The sequence below is a fragment of the Lissotriton vulgaris genome, chromosome 6, assembly GCF_964263255.1.
Source record: "Lissotriton vulgaris chromosome 6, aLisVul1.2, whole genome shotgun sequence".
NCBI lineage: Eukaryota > Metazoa > Chordata > Amphibia > Caudata > Salamandridae > Lissotriton > Lissotriton vulgaris.
The window spans coordinates 88,900,206-88,923,895 of NC_141694.1; the positions used below are offsets into that span (position 1 = coordinate 88,900,206).

General features: G+C 46.0%; 1 protein-coding gene across 1 annotated transcript in view; it reads left to right on the forward strand.

Moving 5' to 3' along the window:
- The window catches only part of LOC147706847 (exportin-5-like), a 2,027,127-nt gene that overhangs the window by 87,228 nt on the left and 1,916,209 nt on the right, over positions 1-23,690 (forward strand). Inside the window, exon 5 of the mRNA XM_086926003.1 lies at positions 435-617. Within this exon, the coding sequence (XP_086782129.1) occupies positions 435-617 (183 nt within the window). The remainder of the gene's footprint in view (positions 1-434; positions 618-23,690) is intronic.

Below are 23,690 nucleotides of genomic sequence, written 5' to 3' on the forward strand. Positions count from 1 at the left end.
TTGCATGAAACAGCGGAGCTATGGGTGTTTCTTGAAGATAGAGCAGAGGAAAACGTACTTGACTGTAAATGTCTCCACATCTGCAGTGGCCAATGGAAAAGTCCTATAACTCCACCCACCATGTGTGGCTCTATAAATTTCAGTAAAAAGTAAGTATGCTTTTTTATTCTGTACACTTACTTTCATATAGGTCACCTTAGATAACTGATACAATGCCGTGGGTTGCCATCTGCCAAGCATGGAATGCTGCTGTGTATATTTGCCTTAGGATAGGATTACCTTAGACGAAGAGAGCTAAACATTCATGCACCTTTCACAGCACTGGCCTTGTATCAACCAATGTCCGCTTTCCAAATGTTAATCTTGATGCTGGAATGTAGTGCGGTTTTTGTTGCAATGATTCCAGTGTTCATATCTTTGATTTGCTACATTAGGAGATACATGCAGAGCTAGTGTTGCTTGTCCTGTGGCGACTGGCAGAAGATGTGGTGACATTGCAAATGGAAACTGTGCTCCGTGGGCCCCAGCTCAAGCGTGCCCTAGTTGAAAATATGAAGGAAATTCTGGCCATTATCCTGAGTTTACTTGAGAAAAGTGTGGCTCGATACAGAATTATGGTAAGTCTATTGGGAGGGAATAGATTTGTTGCTGTGCCTGATTCTGTCAGTACCTAATATTAATGATCCTCCTGGAAGGCACCATTGCAGAGTACTTGTAAGAAAAAGAAAGAGGTTCCAGGAATCCTGAATCTAGGTATGATTTCCTTAACGTCTCGGAGGATTATTTCTCAAGGCTCTGGACCTCCCCAGCCTCAAGAGAAACGAGTAAGAAGAAAAGTTGTGAGCATGTGATCCTCCTTTCCAAATATTATATTCACCCCCATCAATGGGTATGTTTTCTTCATGGAAATAGCACAATACGAAATTGCTTGGAGTGAAAGTAGTTCTTTTTATTTGTGTTTTTCACTTTATTCCATCCATTTTCACTCATTAATATTTTTTAGGTCTCGAACTCTGCCAATGCCTCTGGCATTGCAGATGTCGAGAATTATAGAGTTTGACCCAGGAAAGCTAAACCAGGCGGATTGCGCCGAGTGCATGTTCCCCGTGCCTGCGCTTTCCATTTGGTCTCCGAGCCGCCTGCCTCGCATCATTGCTTCAGACCCGCCACAGCCATGCCGAGAGCTTCAGTTTTCAAAGGAATGCTCTCCCCCGCCCCCCTCTGCGCAATGCCACTCCGAAGACTTTTTTATAAACGCGATGAAATACAACCTTGAAAGTCAGTAATATAGAACTGCTTTGCCTCTCTCTGCACATCTTTTTTTAAATTTTCTTCTCCCGTGCTTCTTGTGTTTTTTAAACACGATAAAATATAACCTTGAAAGTCTGTCATGTAGAACTGCTTTACTCAGTTGTGGTTAAGAGCTATTTACAAAATTCCAACTCAGTTGTTTATCATGGGGCATTCGCCGCCGAGGGGGAAGTCACAGGAGAGTGTGGGAGGAATCCCGCTGCTTCTGACAGCTGTGCACATTTGCATATTAAAAGGTGCAGCTCGGCTCGAGCCCCGGGCACAATGCACACGCCCCCTTACAAGCCATGCAAGGAATCACCAGTTCTAACCAACACTACCATCCCCTCACTAAGCACTTTCAGGGTGATTGCTTTCTATTACATGTCTGGTGAAGGCAGAATGGTCTCGATCATACGTTTGTTTCCCTAACGTGGTTCAATGGTGAAGCTTGTTTGTACCTTTGCAATGTCCTAAATACATTTATTAACAAGTTAGAGGGCTCACTTAGAAAACTCGGGGCCCACCTCACAGACTTGTATACTCATGAGGTACACTAAACCAGTACCACCAGGCGGAGTGCTAACACTTGCTATGGGCTGAAAGGCCCAAACTAAGACCGGTCCTATATAATAATGCAACCCTTTGTAATACAACTAGAATAACATACTACCAGCAGTTAATTATTATATTACACATCACCAAGGAATTTTGGGAGATATAAATAATACGACTAAAGGCCTGGGTGCTTCATACAGTCCGCAGCCGTAAAACCGAACTGTGACTTATAATATCCACAATATGCTAGACAGGTGTAACTTAATATGTTACCAAATGAAAATACCACTTTCCTCCTTCAGTATAAAAGGGTGCTTAGAAGTTGGGGAAATGCTGTAGTATTTATAAGCGAAAATGCTTTCATGTACAGTGCGGCTTTTTAACTGTATCCCCCATTTGAAACAAGATGGTGATTAATAAGCCTTTCACAAATGTATTGAGACTCCTTGTTGTTCTTTACCTGTAATGCTTGATGCATGCACCTTTGAAACTGCCTTATTTATTGATACCTATTGGGACATTGTACCTTATATATGTAGTATTTATAAAGCATGTCTTTAGTTTTTGGGAAAAGCAAATATTTGCAAATGAACCCCTCCCTGGCGGGTTAGGATGTTTTCGCGCATTATTTTATTGCTTAAGTTTGGCAGCTGGCAGGAAGTGACATCATACTCATTTTGTTCATACATAAAAAAAGTGCTTCCGTTTTTTTTAACAGCTTGTGGGCCTCTTCTATTAACTGGAAGGATGTTTTGTTAGTGTTGATAACACTCATGTTTACCACAAACATTGACTGCAACAAGCATAGGAACATGCAGTCTCCCATACCTTTCAAACCAAGTATACAGCGTGCCTTTGTAAGTTCAAGACTGCCACGATTTAAAATCGTGCACACTTTTTAAGCTATCTGATTCGCCTATGGGTGCCACTTTAAATTTGGTGCTGTGCCCATTTCCTGACCCTGTCCACCCCTGCTATACTTAATCTAGCATTGTGCATATTAATATATACTGGCTGCTTCTACAGTGTATTTCCATTCACATAAGACCCTTGCATAGTGCATGAAAAGAGAACAGCGGGTCTTCTATATGTCTGCATGCATTCACTTTATGGGTGGTTGCATTAATTCTCCAGTATTACATCTTTCATAGATTCACATGCTTGTATCTTCCCCGTCGTCATGGTGGGAGTCTCACGGTAACAGAATGACCAAAGCAGTATCATAGAGAAGAAAACTGCATAGAAAAGCCCATAGGGACTGTAGCATTTAGTAACCAGACCATCTCATTATTTGGTCCAAAAGTCAGCCAATCAGCATTGCTGCCCAGCCCTCACACTCCCCAGCAGAAGCTTCCTGCCTTAGATTTTCAACCGCCTTTGTGTGAGAAAGGAGTCTCCCTGAGCTCTGCTCAGTTTACTGTTCCTGAGTGAACTATTGACCTTTTACTTCTAATATCTTGTCTTCTGGATTAAGGTATTGTGTGTACCTATTTTTTCTTCATTATGGCTGAAAGCTCTAAAAAGAGGCTGTTCAGGCCTTGCAGATCCTGTGGGAAGGCCAGGCTTTACTCTGAAGACCCACACAAGGACTGCCTATACTTCTTCATCCCAAGCATGTTGCTAAGGATTGTAAATACTGTAGAACCTTTTCTGTCAAAACCCTTAGAGACAGAGAGGCTCGCTTGCTGTTATGGCTTCAAAAGAAGAAGGCCACATCAGACTCAGATTCTGGGGAGGAATCTTCTAAAATGACACCTAAGAAGAGAAAGGCCTCTATTTCTGAGGAGAAAGTGGAACCTAAAAAGAGTAAATCTAAAGAGAAGACAGCGTCCTCTCTCCCTATTACTCCTCTGAAGAAGCTGTCAGGTCTGAAAGGGACAGGGTCTGCTCCGTCGACCAGTTCCCTAGCTTCTACTTCAAAATCTGTGGAAAAGACTTCAGCTCCGTCGACGACTTCACCGCCGCCGACGACTTCTTCGACGACGGCTTCGTCGACGATGGGATCTAAAGCAGCGTCTACGTCGACAACGTCGACGAGTAGGATTATCCTGTCGATGAAGAGACCGTCGTTGACGACGATAACGACGACGACATCGTCGACGAAGGGCTCGACGACATCGTCGACGAAGGGCTCGACGACATCGTCGACGAAGGGCTCGACAACGAGGATGTCGACGGGGGCCTCGTCGACGGTGGTACCGTCGACGACGACTTTGGTGCCGCCGGCCCCGTCGGCGGCGTCGTCGACGACACCGTCGACGAAGATCATACTCTCAACGGCAAAGGCTTTTAAATCGCCACAGTCGAAGACTATGATTTCTATTCGATCATTTCAGTCGTCCAGAGGTTCGGCGACGATCAGCAAATCTGCGTAATTCACATCATGGACGCAGATTTCGCCTCTACCTCCATCTTCTTTATTGGAACAAGACTCATATGGAGAGGACTCCTCAGGTGCTGCCTACAGTCCTTCACAGCTCAAAATAAAGAGCCAGGACACAGACGAAGAGGAGGTATTTTCCTTCAAGGACAGAGCTCAGTCTTCTAGATATGAGTCTTTCCAGGAAACATGCGATTATAATAAGGAAGAAGAGCAGCAAGAGGAGTCAAGAGAGGAAGAGCGACAGGAGACAGTTTCTATTCCTGTGTCTCTTGTATCTGACCTCCGGTTCATGATAAACGACTACTACAGTCATTTTCCGGAGGCAAACGCCCTCAAAAATCTACGCCGGTTGCTGCCTCGCAACCTTCAAAGACACAATCTACCTCTCAAGAGCAGGGGGTGAGATCACCGCCAGTGATAACGATAAGGGATGACCTAACGGAATCTGAAGAGGATGAACAACCTGAAGAAGGGGAGCTGGTCCATGATGCTTTGGAGCAGGAATGGAATGAATACATCTTGCCATCGGCCCCGTCACCTACACCGCTGCCATACCTCTCCTCCGCAAGACATCGAGGGTTCCATGACATCATGGAGAAAGCGGCCAAGAGATTTAATTTGGACATGGAAGTTAAAGAAACCGAATGTTTCTTGTATGATTTCAAGGATGATGCCAGGAAATCAACTCGATCAATACCGATTATCCCTCACGTTTGGGAAGAGGGCTTAAAAATTTTAAAGACACCAGCTTCAATAGCGGTCTCCGTTCCAAGAATCGAAAAAAAGTATAGAGCGCCAGAGTCTGCTGCAGCCTGTCTAATAGGACACCCCAGACCGGAGTCAGTAGTGACGCAGGCGGCGCAGAGGAATTCAAAGAACCCGGTGGCTACTTCCTTGGTGCCACCAGACAAAGAAGGACAGAGAATGGACGGTGCAGGTAAGAGGTTTGCGGTCATGGCAGCCTCTACTATTAAAGCAGCCAATGCTATGGCCCTTATTAGCCGTTTCAACAGGCAAATGTGGTCAGATCTGGCACCCATACTGTCTGCGCTACCGGAAGATCGGGAGGAGGCGGCGGCTATCCTCAAAGACGGAGCAAAGTCTGCTGCTGAATCAATTGACATCGCCATGGATGTTTCATCAATGGCCTTCAGACAGATGGCTGGGGCAGTTTCGCTTCGCAGGCAAGGCTGGCTTAAAGCGACATCGTTTCGTCCGGAGGTGCAGGCCAAAATTGTGGATATGCCTTTTGATGGCGAAAATGTATTTGGGAAACATATAGACGAAGCGCTACAAGGCATCAAATCTGACACGGATACTGCTAGAGCGCTGGGGTCCCTTCAACAAGGACGGTTCCAGTCCTTTCGTAAAAGGGTTGCAAGAGGTCAATTCAATCAGAGATCCTCTTATCAGACCAACAGATATCAGCCTTATAGCCAACAGGGATATCGACAATACAATGCTAACACCCAGTACAGGCCCTCCAACTCCTCTTACCAGCAGCAGTCTAGGGGCAAACCAAACACCAGAGGAAAGAATCAACAGTCTAACAGACGTCAATGAATTCAGGCCGGCGCTCCCCACACAGCAGATCCCGGAAAACGACCACCATCTGTCTCAATACTTAAACAACTGGATGTCCATAACATCGGACAAATGGGTTTTAGATGTCATAAGCAGGGGTCATACCGTGGAATATGTAGAAATGCCACCAGATCATCCCCCGGTGCTCAGGCTCAACAAACATCGTCAGGAAATGCAGAAGGAAGCCCACTCGCTTCTGCAGAAGGGAGCCATAGAAGAAGTGCCGCAACATCTCAGAGGGAAAGGCTTCTATTCGCATTTCTTCCTCATCAAAAAGAAACAAACCCTGAAATGGAGAAAGGTATTGGATTTGAGGGATCTGAATCAATACATAAAGAAGATTCCCTTCAGAATGCTCTCATTACAAGAGATCCTCCAAATGTTAAAGAAGAAAGACTACATGGCGTCTTTGGATCTCATGGATGCGTACTTCCATATTCCCATTCATCGGAAGCACAGAAGGTATTTAAGATTCATCGTGGAGAGTCGCCACTTTCAATTCAAGGTCCTTCCATTCGGCCTCAAATCGGCCCCGAGGGTGTTCACCAAATGCATGGCCCCGGTGGCGGCCCATTTAAGATTGCAAGGGCATTACATTTATCCATATCTGGACGACTGGCTGGTGACAGGTCCATCATTCAGAGAAACAACAAGATCTCTTCAGTGCTGCATTCGGCTATTTCAACGCTTGGGATTAAGGACCAACTTGGAGAAATCCTCGCTGACTCCAGCTCAGGGCATCCAATTCTTAGGGGCATGGATATGCACCAAGGCAGTGAAAGCTTATCCTTCTGAAGACCGAATGAGAAAGATAATAGGTCTGACAACGACCCTTCAAACAAAAAGGTTCACTTTTGTGAGGCTGTACAAGTCTATGTTGGGGATGATATCTTCATGCATCCCACTGGTGACAAATTGCCGTCTTCGAATGAGGCCTTTGCAAGAACTGGACGAGCAGTGGGTTCAGTCCAAAGGAACCTTCGAGGATCGCATTACCATCACGAACCGTATGAAGGTGGCCATGTCATGGTGGAAGGTGCAGAAGAACTTGGATCAGGGCTTGACCTTTGTGACTCAGAATCACGATTACGTGATGACGACGGACGCCTCGTTGCAAGGATGGGGTGCGCATCTTGGTACACAGACAAAATATTGAGTTTTAAATTTGATATACAATAATATCGAAGTTTAAATATCGATAGGACAAAATATCGAAGGTAAGTAATATCGACAGTCTTAATATCGATATTAGTATGATATCAGTAATATCGAAGTTTTAAATATCGATGTCAATAATATCGAAATAAATAACTTCGATGTTACTAATATCAATTTTTAAATAAATTGAGTGTATATTATATTGTATTTATTATGTTTTATTATTTATTTTTAATGTAATATAATTAAATATTGTCTTTTACTACTGTAGCGGGTTGTGGGTTTATAGGGGAATAGGGTGGGAAGTAATTTAATTGTTAAATTAATTATTAATTAGTAGGAATTATTAATTAATTAATTGAGAATTAATTTTAATTAATTGATTATTTGATAAATATGTTCTGTAGCGGGTTATGGGTTTATAGGGGAATAGGGTGGGAAGTAATTTAATAATTAATTAATATATGTTTGTACATATTTTAATTAATAATTAATTGGTAATTAATTTATATTAATTAGTAAATTAATTAATATAATTTTGTACATATTTTTAATTATTAATTAGTTGGTAATTAATTAATATTAATTAGTGAATTACATTAATTATAGTAATTTTTTTATATATAATTTTTTGTTATTCTTAATTAATCAATTGGGAAAAATAATATGAATTATTAAATTAATTACAGCTAATGTGCTAATATATTTACTTTAGTGTTATTGTTAATTAATAATTAATTGGTAATTAAATAATATTAATTAATTTTGGGTAAAGGAGTATTTTTAGGGTTCAGGGTCAGTTTTCAGTTTTTGGGTAAAGGGGTATTTTTAGAGTTCAGGGTCAGTTTTCAGTTCTTGGGTAAAGGGGTATTTTTAGGGTTCAGGGTCAGTTTTCAGTTTTTGGGTAAAGGGGTATTTTTAGGGTTCGGGGTCAGTTTTCAGTTTTTGGGTAAAGGGGTATTTTTAGGGATAAGGGTCAGTTTTGGGTAAAGGGGTATTTCTAGGGTTCAGGGTCAGTTTTCAGTTTTTGGGTAAAGGGGTATGTTTAGGGTTCAGGGTCAGTTTTCAGTTCTTGGGTAAAGGGGTATTTTTAGGGTTCAGGGTCAGTTTTCAGTTTTTGGGTAAAGGGGTATTTTTAGGGTTCAGGGTCAGTTTTCAGTTTTTGGGTAAAGGGGTATTTTTAGGGTTCAGGGTCAGTTTTCAGTTTTTGGGTAAAGGGGTATTTTTAGGGTTCAGGGTCAGTTTTGGGTTTTTGGGGTACAGGGATATTTTTAGGGTTCAGGGTCAGTTTTGGGTTTTTGGGGTACAGGCGTACAGGGTAAAAACAAAAAAAAAATTACATTAAATCAATTAAATAACATTAAAAAAATAAAATGACATTAAATTATTAAGTGTTTTATTTATTTTAAATGTATATGTATTAGTTTTAATTTTGTTTTAATATTTTTATTTAATATTTGTAAAATTATATGTATTTTAAAATTATTTTTACATTATTATTAATACATTTTAAAAAACGATATTTTTAATTCCGATATTTTTGTACTACGATATTATTTTTTCGATATTTTTGTACTTACCTTTATGAAGATATGATTCCGATATTTTTGATGTCGATATTTTTGTGCCGATATTTTTGTATTTCGATATTCTGTCTGTCGATATTATGTCAGACATTCGCGCATCTTCAAGAGCTGGAGATTCAGGGCCTCTGGTCAGACTGGGAAGCACAGCTTCACATAAATATGTTAGAACTCAAAGCTGTGTTTCTGGGGCTTCAAGCCTTCCTACCCAGGATACGACACTCGTCGGTGCTTATTCAAACGGACAGCACCACGACTATGTTTTACCTGCTGAAGCAGGGTGGAACAAGATCCAAGCAACTGTCGATGTTGGCGCAAAGAATATGGAAGTGGCTGATACGCCACGGCATTTCAATTCAAATGCAACATATACAGGGCATCCTCATCACACGGGCAGATGCCCTAAGTCGCACATCAAACGTGATGCACGAGTGGGAACTGCACGACACTCAGCTTCACAGACTGTTCCAAAGGTGGGGCACTCCCACATTAGACTTGTTCGCAACCAGAGACAATTCAAAGTGCGTCCAGTTAGCATTCAGATATCCTCAGCAAGATTCCAGGGGAAACGCATTCCACTTGGACTGGACGGGAAGGTTTGCCTACGCGTTCCCTCCGTTTCCATTAATACCGCGAGTACTTCGCAAAATGAGGTTAGAGCCGTGTCAGATCATACTGATAGCACCAGCCTGGCCGAGGCAGGCGTGGTTTTCAGAACTGCTGCAAATGTCAAAGGGCAACAACCTCCAGTTTCCGACATTCCAGAACCTCATTTCCATGAAAGACGGTCAGATTCTGCATCCGGACCTGCAATCGCTAAAATTGTCTGCATGGAACCTCATGAGCGGGAATTCCAAGACTTAGACATTCCACAAGAATGCAGACTTATTCTGTCACAAGCCAGAGCTATGTCAACCAACAAGACATATGCAGCAAAGTGGACCCGTTTTTGTCACTGGTGTGACAGTCACAACTTACATCCGTTAACAGTACACCCTGAAGGTATCCTTCCTTACCTGTTGTCGCTATCTAAGGCAGGTCTGTCGCATGCCTCGGTGAAGGTACACTTGGCAGCAATATCACGCTTCAGGAGGAAGCCAAATGAGCCATCTCTCTGGTCTTCCAGGATAATAAAGGAATTTATCAAAGGACTTTTTAGAGCTTTTCCACCTATTCGGCGCCCGCCAGTGCCGTGGCACCTCAATACTTTCCTGTCACAACTTATGAGGCCACCTTTCGAGCCTATACACAAAACAGTCTTACAGTTCCTATCATGGAAGACAGCCCTACTGCTTGCCCTTACATCAGCAAGGAGGGTTAGCGAAATTCAGGCCTTTTCAGTGGAAGAGCCCTTTTTACAATTTCGCCAGGACAGGGTTATATTAAGGACAAACCCAACTTTTATACTTAAAGTCCCTACGTCTTTTCACCTCAACGAGCCAATTGTTTTGCCTACCTTTTTCAGCAATCCCTCCTCTGAAGCAGAAAGAGCTTTGCACTCTTTAGACATTGCTAGATGTTTGAAGTTCTACATTGAACGAACAAAGACATTCCGCAAATCCAAACAATTATTTATTGCATTTGAAGGTCAAAGGAGAGGCCTTCCTCTGCCAAGACTGAGTATTGCCAGATGGATATCTTCGGCTATCCTGAAATGTCACGAGAAAGCGGGAAAGCCGCTCTTTTCTAAAGTGAATGCGCACTCCACAAGGAAGATGGCAACATCAATGGCCTTGTTCGCAGGAGTATCGCTGCCCGACATCTGCAGAGCAGCGACGTGGAAGAGTGTGCATTCATTTCATTTACCAGTCTGGACACTGCGTGGAAAGAGGACACGGCAGTGGGACAAGCAGTTCTGAAATGTCTATTTCAGTAAGGTATGCTCTAATTATCTGTTAATTTTTGCTATGCAGTACTTTGATTTATGTATATATATATATATCTGCATATATAGTATTATACTGATATGTATTGTTCTATTATGCTTTTATTTCAAGAACTTCCACATTGTATTTTAGATCATGTTCTAACATTGCTTTACTGCAGAGCTTCCTTCTGGGTTCTATCCTGGAAACGCTGCATATTTTGTGAGCACTGCTTACTACTCTGATACAAGCATGTGAATCTATGAAAGATGTAATACTGGAGAAGGAATTAGTTACTTACCTGTACACTATAGTTCTCCAGTATTATCTTTCATAGATTCACATGCGCCCACCCGCCTCCCCGTTTCTCAGGCAGAACCTGTTCTCTGTATTTATCCATGTCTCTCACTCGGGGACGGAAATCTGAGGCAGGAAGCTTCTGCTGGGGAGTGTGAGGGCAGGGCAGCAATGCTGATTGGCTGACTTTTGGACCAAATAATGAGATGGTCTGGTTACCAAATGCTACAGTCCCTATGGGCTTTTCTATGCAGTTTTCTTCTCTATGATACTGCTTTGGTCATTCTGTTACCGTGAGACTCCCACCATGACGACGGGGAAGATACAAGCATGTGAATCTATGAAAGATAATACTGGAGAACTATAGTGTACAGGTAAGTAACTAATTCCTTATGAAGCATGACTGAAAAGCTGTGGAGAGAGTATTAAGGCAGTGAGAGATTCTTACAGTGCCTTTGGCTGGCTCATAAAGGTGATCATACCACATGCTCATCCAATTATTGGCCTCTTTACAGAGAATACATATTATGGTAAAGCCTTCCCTTATGGTAATCCACATAAGTGATGCAATTCCTGTTTATATTTAACATTTTACCTGATCTTGCATTTTTTTAACTTCTTTCTCTCACTTCTTTTTATTTCCCTCCATCACTTTTGCTAACCTTCTTGCACTATCACTCCTGTCATCTGTTTTTCTCTGCGCGCTTCTTCGCCCCAGGGACCTCCGCTTCTCTACCACCCTGACCTTTATCTGCGTTCCTCTGGTGTCTCTGAACACGTCCCGTCCTCTGTCGGGCTCTTTCACTTTGAGTGCTGTCCCCTCTGACCGCTCCATTCCCCCTCCCCCACCTAGCACACGGTGGTCCTCCCAGGAGACCACCTCCGGCATGTCCCCTCTCATTCACCCATCCCTCCCTACCAGTTTTCTTTTTTCTCGTGTTTTTAGGTTTCGCCTGGCGTCCGCTGCGCGACAGCGTTCGCACAGGCGAAATCTTTTAAGAAGCAGTCCTGGGGCTTTGTCCCGCCTCTCTGTTCCATTGGCTAGCTCCATAAATGGAGGCTAGCCATTGGAACAGAGATGCGTCAGTCATTGCCCTAGCAGATTTGTGGGCGTTCCGGCGTTTTTTTTCGCTCTCCGCCCCTTTGTGAATGTCATTGCGGCGGTGGGCGGATGTTTTTTTTTATTTATTTTTTTTTGCCGTCATGTTTTGGTCATTTTCAAAGTGTCTTTTGCCGGAGTGGGTTGCGAGATTTAAGTTCCCAGGAAGTACTTTGTGTTTGCGATCAGGTAAGCAGCATTTTCTAATACTTTTCTTTTCACTTTGTACGTCTACTCGTCTTATGTCGTCTCCGTGTTTGTTTTCCGTCTTTGCGTGTGTTGTTGCCGTTATCTCACACCCCCCCCTTATCCCCCTGCACAGCGCAGTCACCACCTGTGCAGCGGTGCTGTGTCCGAAGCCATGCCAGCGCGCTCCCAGGAGAGCCTCTCTGCCGCCGCTGGGTCGATGGATCTACCACCCTTGCAGCAACAGCCCCCGCCGGGTGCACCACTGGGGCGCGGGGCAGTGCCCTCCGAGGGGACCCCGTCCCTGCCCGCAGCCTCCGAGGACCCAGAGCTGCTAAACATGCCGGACCGCTGCTCAGGGAGCAGGAGGAGGGGGGGGCGGATGTAGCCGCCTGGCAATTTCTGTGGCCCAGCAGTACTATCCTGTACTGAACAAGGAGCGGCCCCAGTACCGCTCAGCGGGGGCTCTTTACGTCTAAAACGAGCACAGCACTTGTCAGCGGGGCTCTGCACTGTTTACCATGAGTTTAACTGGGGTGCAAAACCGGATGAAGGTACCTCTAAAAGGGGCTTGGCCTAAGAAAATAATGGCGTGGGGTACTTATGTGACCTCTATAGCGTACCACCAGCTGGTATTTTGGTACAAGATTAATTAAAACATGAGAAATATAAACAGAAACTAAATGTCTGACTTGGATTACCCTAATCTTTTTCACATGACTTGTTCAGAAATTGATCCGTGTTATTGACCAGTAAAGTCAAGGATGTGATAAATACAGGACCCGACAGGGACCTTTTGCAATGCCCAGTTTTATTAACTAACGGGTCTGAGGTAGGGATGGCTTTGATGACTGTGTTGCCCCCTTCCCCCTCCCCCCAGTGCCCGACACGCTCCATGCAAGTGTGCCCACTCGTCCCATTTCCAGACTCTGTCATCGAGGCCTTTGGGACACCACAGGGCTTTGGAGTCCCCGGGAATCTGCAGGATCGAAGTTTGAGACATATCATCAAGGAAGCTTTTCACTCCTCTGAGGTCAGTAGGAGCATCATTGAGTCACAACGATAAAGCGCCCACAGACACTTCCTTTTGCATGGAGCGCTACAAAACACTCATGACTGCAGCTCGGACCATCAGAGATCGATAACCTCCTGCTACAAAAATAATAAATGGGATAAGCCCCCCATTGCTTCCTATATTTAAGGGTAGACACTTCCAGACATACCTCCGAAAAGAATTTATTTACTTGGACAATCTCTGTATGAGTATGGCACTCTACCCTGCACTTGAATTTGTTAGATTTTAAATTACATGTAGTTATTTATAGTAACATAATACATACCAAACTGTTTATCAACATTAAGGAGTCTTGCAACGTTCGATTGTTGTTGGGGCTGTATTTAAAATTCACCTCACAGATCTTTATTTGTGAGGTGTACTCAGACCTCCAGGAGCTATACGTGTCGCTCTATTTTAAAGTAAATAAGGGCTCAGTAAACAGTGAGCGCGCATCTGCGCTCCTCTTACCACCGGCTCTGCCCCCCTGGCTGAGGCTCCTGCTGAGGCTCCTGCCCCTCGCTAGGGCTCCAGCACCCTCCCCCCGCCTCCGCTCCTCCGTGTCCAGCAGCAAAGGAAATGCCACTCGGTCTTCAAGGCGCTGTTGGGCTCCCAGGCAGGGCTGCTGCCGCACAGAGGCACGGGAAGGCGAGCCCCAGCCTCCTTCGTGACCCCCTCCCCTTTCTTCTTTCCTTCACCCTCCCATGCATGTCTCCTGTCCCTCCACCACACATTATTGTGTATCTTCTGGTCTCCACGGTTTCTCCCTCCTTTTTTACGCTATTTCACTCCCCTCGTATCCTGCCTTTTTCTGACCTCCGAAACCTCTTTCCACGATCTATCAGCTTAGGCCTTACCTCACCCCAATTCCTTTGCCCCGCATTACTCTTGTTTCCATATTTGTTTTCTTACCCCTAACTTTTCCTTCCTTAAATGCTTCTCCCTCAGACCTCTCCCTCCTTACTTTCTTCAAACCCCTCCACCCCCGTGCATTCGCCTCCACTCCCCGGCGACGGCGCACCACTATCTCACAGGTGCCCCCCCCCCCCCTGCTCACCTTCACACTTCACCTTCGTCCTCTTGCTTCGGCCCCCCACCCCACAAGCACTCTGCTCCTCGAAGTAGCCTGGGGGGGGGGGGGGGGGGTCTGTTGTGTCCTTGAGTTATGTAACTGGTGCTTCATGTGAAGCCTCCAAGTCCTTCGGAGCGAGTTTGAGTTACATATAACTGAAAAAACAGCCACAGGGCTGCAGCTGTGGGCATCACCAAAGCACCCCCGTCCTCCCTGCAATCAGAATTAACTGGTGTGTGAAATCCGCGCTTCAGAGAACCTTCAAGAGGCGCCCCCTCCCTTCTTGGCATTTTTTAGGGCTCGCCTGCTGATGCGCTTGCGCATAGCTAGCTAATCTCTATAGTGGCTTATCCAGAGTTTAACAACTGGCGATTCCATGCAGTGCATGTGCGCTTTTTAGGTCATTGCGCAAGCGCAAGCCCTAAAAAGCGTGTGCACAATGCCACCAGCCGTTTGCCTGCCTGCCTCGCATTACCACATCAAAGGCAGCCCAGCCTCCCTCCCACAAGCTTCTCAGCGTGCGCTCCGTATTTCTCCTCTCAGCGCATTTCTCACCCCCTAATTATTCACGGCCGGCCAGCCGTACTTTCACTTTCACGTCCGCAAGGCCGTGTCTCGCGTTTCTCCTCCCCCTCCACCCCCCCCCCAGTGTACTTTTTTTATTAAAAACTTGTTTTATTTCACCCTAGTCAGTCGTTGCTTGCAGTCATTGATGTAACAGAGTGCCTACATATTGGCTTTAGCTTCTGATTGTCGCTATATTCATTTTGTTTTGCTCTGTTGTTCATGTTTTTTAATTGATCTCGCGTTTCTCCTCCCCCAGTGTACTTTTTTTTACACTTGTTTCATTTGTCCCTCCCCACCCCTTCTCCGAGATCGCTGTTTATTTTTTAATAATTAAATAACACAGTCCACACAGAGGCTCGAACCCTGTACTCCAGCTCCAACATCAGAAGCTTCAGCAGCTGCGCAGCCTGTCAAAAGATAAGCGCACCTTTAAATCGTGGCATTGTCGTACAATCAGTTCTGCCCATGCTTCTTGTTGTTGACCTACTCTTTACGGGACATGCGCTTTTTCAAAACTACACATATTATGTAACACATTTTTGCTTATTTTTTTTTTTTTTTAAATTTTTGGAAAACCTTTATTGCACAGTAGAATCAAACAAATACGGGCCTACAACCATCCGGCCGGCCTCGGCAGCATTTGAATCACTATAGCAAGCTATTGGGCGACCCGGCAGCATATTAACGCAAAGCAAGATTAAACTAAGTTACACTGGAAACATTTGCGCCACCGGGAAGTAGGATAAGGGAAGGTTTAATTTTAAAGTTTTTAATATGTCCATAAAAGAATCAAGAAAGGATCAGAGGCAAAATAGACCATCCAGGACATAAGTGGGCAAGTATCAGCATCGGCATCAAGCAAACAATATCGGCTAAGCAATTGACCGCAAAAAACTAGGGCAGGAGAAACTTTAAACATACATTACTACAGAAGGCAGCTACTTCCCACACCACAGCGATCCACCCAATGACCCCGAGAAAAAGGGAAGAGAAAAGAGTAGAAGTAGAAAAAATAAAATGAAGGCCCATAGAAACAAAAACGAACAAAGGAATACCCGCACTCAACACGCATGCAGAGGCTACGGCCTACCCCCCCCAGCAGTGTGTCTGTCGCCCAAAAAAGAGTACCCGAAATACATAAGAAGAGAAAAGAAGGAAAAGAAATCACAGAAGGCCGGAGGAGGGCCCATGCAAAATGAACATACAATCAACGTATTCATCCTCGGCCATCCCTCCTCGGATCCCGACCCGACACCGTAATAACGTACACCACCCCAGCAGTCCCGGTTATCCATCAACAATGTCAGCATCAGACCACATTAGAGAACATGAAGACAGCATCAGCCTTGTCCCCGTCGATCCAACCAGAAAATGAGGTCCAGGCAAGCGGCGGCCATCTTAGACGGGAGTCGCAGATGTAGAGACCATAACCAAGTCAAAAACCCTTCGCAGAGGTCTGTCCCACGCAGTGCCAAACAGTCAATAGCTACCCAATAAAGGTGGAAACACAGCAGCAGTACCTGAAGGCCGACTGACCAGGGCCATAGCAGCGGTCCCATGATAGAGCAGGGGGGTCCACTGGGGGACCACGAGGTAGGCACAGAACAGGGCGTCCAGCAAAAACTCTCCAGCCGATGGACAGGGTCTAGCGCCTCACTCCCCAGCGCATCCAGAATGGGGGACCCAGCAGCCGTCTCGTCCGGAGTCTTCCGTGCCTCCACATACGACAGGAGATACTGGCCACCACCGCCGATCGCAGGGTGTGGCAAGGCGGGCAGAGCATGACGAGCCATACAGCAATTCGGGGGCTCACCAGGCACCGCAGCATCCAGTCGGTCCTCCAGGTCCCGGGCGTTCGCACGCATAAAGGATCGCAGGTCGTGCAGGGCGTTCAGAACAGCAGCAATCAAAAAGGGTTCCTCAGCCGCAGAGTTATGCACCCAGAGGGCGTCGCCATGTTGTCGTCCTCGATAATGTCCGCCATTGCCCATCTTAAAACAAGGCGCCAGCAGTGTTCCCAATAAACACAGTCGCCACGGGGCAACTACCGCAAATCTGTCACCGGCTGCCCGGATCTAGCTACAATGCAGCACACTTCTCGAATAGTGCCCCGTGCAATATTCCGAGGGCAGCAAGCCGAGGTGTAGGGCACCCGGTGAAAAATGGCGTCCACCGTAGCGCTGAGGAGAAGGGAAGCTCCCAGTGCCGGTCCCAAGTCGAGTGAGGGACACAATGTTTCTCCTGCCGCCGTCCCTGGAAGCGAGCGTGGAAATGTGCAGGGCCGGGCGGTACACTGTATCAAGTGCTGCAACAGTAATTCGCCAGCCGCCGGTCCCTCCCACTGCAAGCGCCCGCTGTTGCCGAGTCCTGGGACAGCCGTCCTCGAGAACAAAGACCCGGTCCCTCGCACGCCGCGTTGAAGCGAGACAAGAACGTATCTCCGGGTCCACCGCGAGATGCAGGGCGGGGAACACACCATCCGAGTCAGGAGCACCGCCCGATTCCGAAGCGCCGACTATTATTCAGGATGGACGTCGGGATCTGCAGCGATTCGGGCAGAAAGCGGGCGGGTCAGCGGAGCCGAGGAGTCAGGCGGCCATCATGGTTGCAGGCTTGGCTCCTCCTCCCATTTTTGCTTATTTAATCTTACTCTTTCTATGCCTATATTTTATTAATCCAGCATGCTGTATGTACAAGCTCAGAGCAGCCTCAGAATGGAGGTGAGATTTGACATTTCTTTTCATACAGCTTGGGGCTGCCAGACACTGGCTCGGATTTCGCCACTCTCATCCTGTTATTTCAAACTGGACGAGCAATGCACTTGCTGGTTTCGAACAGCGCTTAGCACAAGATGGTGCATCGAATTCCCCCTCACCATACAGAGAGCGTTGGAGCTGCGATGGATGGAGATATCAGCAGTTTCTCTGCGTTCCCTTTGTCCGATAAAAAGTTGTTTGCCAACTTACTACGCGGCCTTTATGTTTCAATTCCTCACCGACTTCTAGATGGTTTGATAAATCGTCGTGACATGCCCTTTTTCGCTTGCACGTGCCTCTGCTGTTACAGGGTCGTATGTAAACGCGAGCCGTGTCTCTTGGGGTTCTGGAAGTTCTGTGTGCTTTGTTAGTGATACTTGGGTTCCACGTCCATTACTGACATTCCATTCCGTCTATTTGAGCATTCCATACTAATAGCGCCAAAATTAATACCCTGTATACACTAGTTCAAGACCATGCACGTCGGCATGGCTCGCTGTATTAATCGGGAAGTAGACATTCCAAAAATCCGACAACTGCACATGGTTTATTTTTCTTTGTTATGTGAAGTGTTTGAAGCCCAAATGTCCCAATCTCCATCCCTTCCAGTCTGCCCTTCTGTGCGTCTGTCCATTTGTTGTGCACACTACCTTCAGTGTGAGAGCCTACTACCTTCAGTGGGAGAGCCTAATGACAACTTTACAAAATATCTTGATGTCCAGCTTTTGAAGGGACCTGAGAGACATCGGTCTGTTTTTACGGAGTACAAACATCAGAGACAACTGTATTCATGGACAGAAGGAATTCTTAGCGAATGTACATGTACTAGACTAACACGGACACATTTAAATTCCCTATACAGTTTCAACGTACACGTTGCTTTATTGCTTTTAATGTAAATCGCAGCGAGCTGGAGGTTGCAATCAGGCAGCCGCTTTTTGAACGCCTTGGCCCCCTCCTTTCTGCCGTCAGGGTCCCAGATCAGTGACACCTGATGCGCCTTGATTCTCAAAGGTATTTCTTCACAGCACTTCCCATCCCCCTGCGTCTGCAGCGTAAACTGACTTCAGCGATTCGGGCACACTGGCCTCTTGACATGCTAATGGCCCTTTTGTTCTGCGCAAGTGTGTATTTGCATGGGGGTATCTGCCCATCCCGAAGCCTCTCGAACAGCAGACCAAGGGAAGGGCTTTGTGTACATGATGGAGCTCAAAAAAACGGCTTGCATGCTTTAACTACCTTGCAAACTGAATGTGAAGAATATTTCCTTTATTCAGAAAATTCTGCATTTCATAGTGATATGTTTTCACGCGTATTTTACATGAATTATTTTAAGAATTTCTTTACAAACTCATCGAAAATTGGTAATTCATTCAAGGGGGCACTCATATTTTAAAATAATACCTCACATATCAAATCTTTTTTTTTTAAAGATTCACGGCTTCCGTGTCAATATACCTCCTACATTATCACTCGGCACCACCACAGCACCACTCAGCACCACCACAGCACCACTCAGCACCACCACAGCACCACTCAGCACCACCACGGCACCACTCAGCACCACCACGGCATCACTCAGCACCACCACTCAGCACCACCACAGCACCACTCAGCACCACCACAGCACCACTCAGCACCACCACATTATCACTCAGCACCACCACATTATCACTCAGCACCACCACATTATCACTCAGCACCACCACATTATCACTCAGCACCACCACATCACTCAGCGCTACCCCAGCATCACTCAGCACCACTCGCCATCATCACTCAGCATCACCCCAGCACCACTCAGCATCACCACATCATCACTCAGCGCTACCCCAGCATCACTCAGCACCACCACATTATCACTCAGCACCACCACATTATCACTCAGCACTCTGCGCCACCCCAGCATCACTCTGCGCCACCCCAGCATCACTCTGCGCCACCCCAGCATCACTCTGCGCCACCCCAGCATCACTCTGCGCCACCCCAGCATCACTCTGCGCCACCCCAGCATCACTCTGCGCCACCCCAGCATCACTCTGCGCCACCCCAGCATCACTCTGCGCCACCCCAGCATCACTCTGCGCCACCCCAGCATCACTCTGCGCCACCCCAGCATCACTCTGCGCCACCCCAGCATCACTCTGCGCCACCCCAGCATCACTCTGCGCCACCCCAGCATCACTCTGCGCCACCCCAGCATCACTCTGCGCCACCCCAGCATCACTCTGCGCCACCCCAGCATCACTCTGCGCCACCCCAGCATCACTCTGCGCCACCCCAGCATCACTCTGCGCCACCCCAGCATCACTCTGCGCCACCCCAGCATCACTCTGCGCCACCCCAGCATCACTCTGCGCCACCCCAGCATCACTCTGCGCCACCCCAGCATCACTCTGCGCCACCCCAGCATCACTCTGCGCCACCCCAGCATCACTCAGCGCAACAATAGCACCACTCAGCACCACCACAGCATCACTGGTTCAAATATGTTCTTTCAATGTTTCAAGCTGTTTTCAAGCTTTCACGAATTATTACAGATCACAAAAAGATGTTAATATTTCACTTCTGTTCTTGGATTTTCGTCACAATAAAAAACACTGAACATATACTTCACAAAAGTTATTTACAAAAATTTAAGCTATTGTCATTACAAATTAAATAAATTATTTAAGTAATAATTATTTTAAAATATTAAAAGCATTGTTATTTGTAATATCAATACATCTAAGTCACGTAAATACAAAACATGTTGCAGTACAAATGCTATAGGTGTCACATTTGCGAAAGTTATAACTATTGTAAATGACACAGCTATTAATTTAACTATTTGAAAAAGTAACACATAAATCAATGCTTCTCTCCTCTACTTGCATATCAACACGGTGGTGTGAGGGTGTCTGGTGCGGTGTGGTGGCGGGGGAGGTAGGCTGGGGGAGGAGAGGTGTGTTTGTGACAACTACCACGGCTGTGCACAAACGCCTTTCATTTGCTCGGTTACCAACAATCTCATAGCCGGCTGCTTAAGTGTCCAGGAAAGGCGATACGCAGGGCCGAAAGCTGTAGTTATTATCCATAACGACCTCAGAGGAGACCTCTAAACATAACTCACAGAAAGGCAACACGCTTTTATTCCACTAATTGATGCTGCCTTTAAATAAATACAAACTAACAAAAGTCTTAGAAAAGGAACAACTGTATGATTAAAATAAAAGGATGAAAAAACAAGAACTAGACATGTTGCATTGTTTTAAAGCGAAATCATGTATTTGTTGAAATAAAAAAAAAACAGAGCAAGTCTTTTTAAATGTTAACCTGGACCAAGTTCGCAGCGTGCCAAGGCTGATTCAACATTTCATGCTTACCAGGTAAATAAACACACAATTTAGGAGAATTAATTTCCACCTTTGACGTCTATTGACTATTCACCCCCCCCCCCCCCCCCCCCAAAAGAATGTGTCCTTGTGTAACTTAACTGGTGCTCCTGTAAAGCGCTCCAATATCTTCGGGTCGAGCTCGCGGTAAATACATCTGCACAAAGAAATTGACAGAGGCAATTTCAGGTGAGAGGCAGCCAAAATAAAGCATTTTTTGCTTTAAAAATTGTGAATCGGGTCGGTTGGCATGTCTGAAAATAAAGCACGTATGTTGAATGGAATGTGGGAGTCGGGTGTGAAAATCTATACCACCTACTGTCATAAACCTTCTAGCACTGATAACCACACTTGGTGGGTGGGTATCATGTATGAAGATTGAGTGCCAGGGAATGCCAACAATACGGGAACTGTGTATGGAGATGGATGGACCGGGAGCTGAGCTAGTGGACAGGGGAGCGTTACAGGGGCGCACTGGCAGGAGTCCTACAAACCGATTCCAACTTCACTTGACCCCATGATGCTTATTAGACCATTCTCAGAATGATGAAATGCCCTTGCTAGGATTCAAACCAGTGCACTGCATGTTCGCAGGTTTGAATCGCAGAAGATCCATTCAGCTTTTCATCTGTCTGTGATCATGGTTGGACTGGCCTATATGGTAATCAGGCAGTGCCCGGAGGTCTGTCGTGTGTTTTTTGGCTGTTTGTGGGCCTGTTTTATGGTCTTGTGTGTCTGCTTTTGCTGTTGATTTCCCGATATTGCCACAAACATTGCTTGCAAGAAGCACAGGGCACGAGTCAGGGGTACACGCGCGCGTGGACGGCATCCGCCCACTATTTTCACTGGGTGGACGTAGATGAAATTATTTAAGTACCACTATTTTTTCTTGTAAAACACTATGGGTAGCGGAAGTTTACGACGAAAAAAGGCAACACTGTTTTATGTGTAGTTTATAAAAGAGTGAATCTTCTGCCTAAATCAGGAGGGTTTCCCTGTATACTCAAAATGTGCTCCAATGTACTCATGATAGACCTGCTACACATATATGTGAGGAGTTAAGATCGGATGTCACTTCTTTTATGATGCCACTTCCTGTGATGTCACGCGCCGGCCCGTGATGTCAGGTGCGTGATATCACTTGCACACAGATTAGTTAGGTTAGTTCCCCCATTTCTTAGGTCTCGTCTATTCCATCCCGAAGGGATGGTAGGCGAGATTTATAGTAAGCAGACCTAAAAAGTCTACCCACTGCGGATCGCGTACAGTTCATGTGAGGCAGGTTCGTGCACAGGAATTCACTCCCCCTCCTTCTCCCACAAAGCAAGACAAGCCAAGAATCAAAGCACCCGGCTGCTTTGATTCCATTTGCCACCAGCCACTTCACGCGCTCCGCAGGTCATAAACAGGACCACCTGCTCGTGAATCTGAATGCTGGTATGGTTGCCCAGCCCCCCTCCTAGCGCTGTCTTTCCTCTGCTCAGCTTCAACTGGTGCCCGACATCGCACCCCAGTTCAAATTGTGTATGCCCTCTATTTGTATTGCAGGTCGTAAACATAAAACCTATTCTCTTCCAGGGGATCCTCATCAATAGTCATAAGCACTGAATATTCCCGCCCATGTGCGGGACCCCGGAAACAATATAAAAATATATATGTATAAAACACATATATCTCGCTCCACATATATGTATGTACATATATCATTTTTCTCACATCAATGCAGCCCCAAAAACTGAGGCTAAACAATGCAAACACATATACATGAACTGCAATTAGTAAGGAATCAAAAAACACATTAGGTCAAAAAACCCTTGAACTTTGTGTTTTAATGAGTCAAACCACTCATAAATCCTGAAAATTGCTTATAAATAGACATTGTTAGCCCTCAGGCTGCATTGCAAAACAATATCATAGAAAATGAAACCATTTTCACAATAACTGGCACTGTGCCTTTAAGGCAGCCCTGACCCCAGGCTTCCCATCATGCCTCAGGGGTGACAGTTAGGTCAGTTGTTCTTTCCGGCTCCTTCAGTCAGGACCCTGGTGAAACAGCTCCCTTCTTTTTGACTTTCTGTCAAGAAAATACTTAGCTTTTACTAGATTTTTTGGCTTCACTCGACGTCTTTTAGACATAGTGCTGTTTGAACACTTTTTGTGCTTAAAAAAAGGTCTTTTTTCCTGTAAAAAATGCCTTCTCTCTTCAACAACTGTCCTTCATGTGGAAGGAAAAAGGCAAAGACTGAATCTCATTCAGTCTGTATCCTGTGTCTACCAGACTCTCATTCCTCTAAAACCTGTGAACACTGCCAGGTTTTATCTTCAAGGACTCTTAAGGATCGAGAGAGGATTAGAGCTTATGGACTTTCTGAGAGAGGAAGATCTCCCAAGAAGCAGAAAAGTCGGAAGACGCGGTCGACGTCGAGAGGAGCCCCGACTGGTTCGCATTCGACGTCGGGATCGGCGTTGGAGAAGCAGTCGACGGCGACGAAGAAGATGTCTTCAGCGTCTACATCGAAGGTACCTCCGCTTCAGTCAGCGTCGAGGGACAGGTCGCCGTCGCAGCGGAAGAGCTCGACGGCGAGCCGTATGACGTCGAAACAGCATCGTCATGCTGTGACGTCTAGGCATTCTCCGTCGACGTCGGTCCATCGACGTACGGCGTAGAGTCATCCTCCGTCGACGACTAGCCATGGTCGTTCGACGTCGAGGGAGCCTCTGTCGACACATCATCGGTCGACGTCGATGCAGCCAACGTCGACGCCTGGACGAGAGCGTTCGACGTCGGAGCGGCATCTGGAGTCGAGGCACGCCCAGTCGCCGTCAAATCAACGACGATCGGCGTCGAAACCGCCTCACTCGAC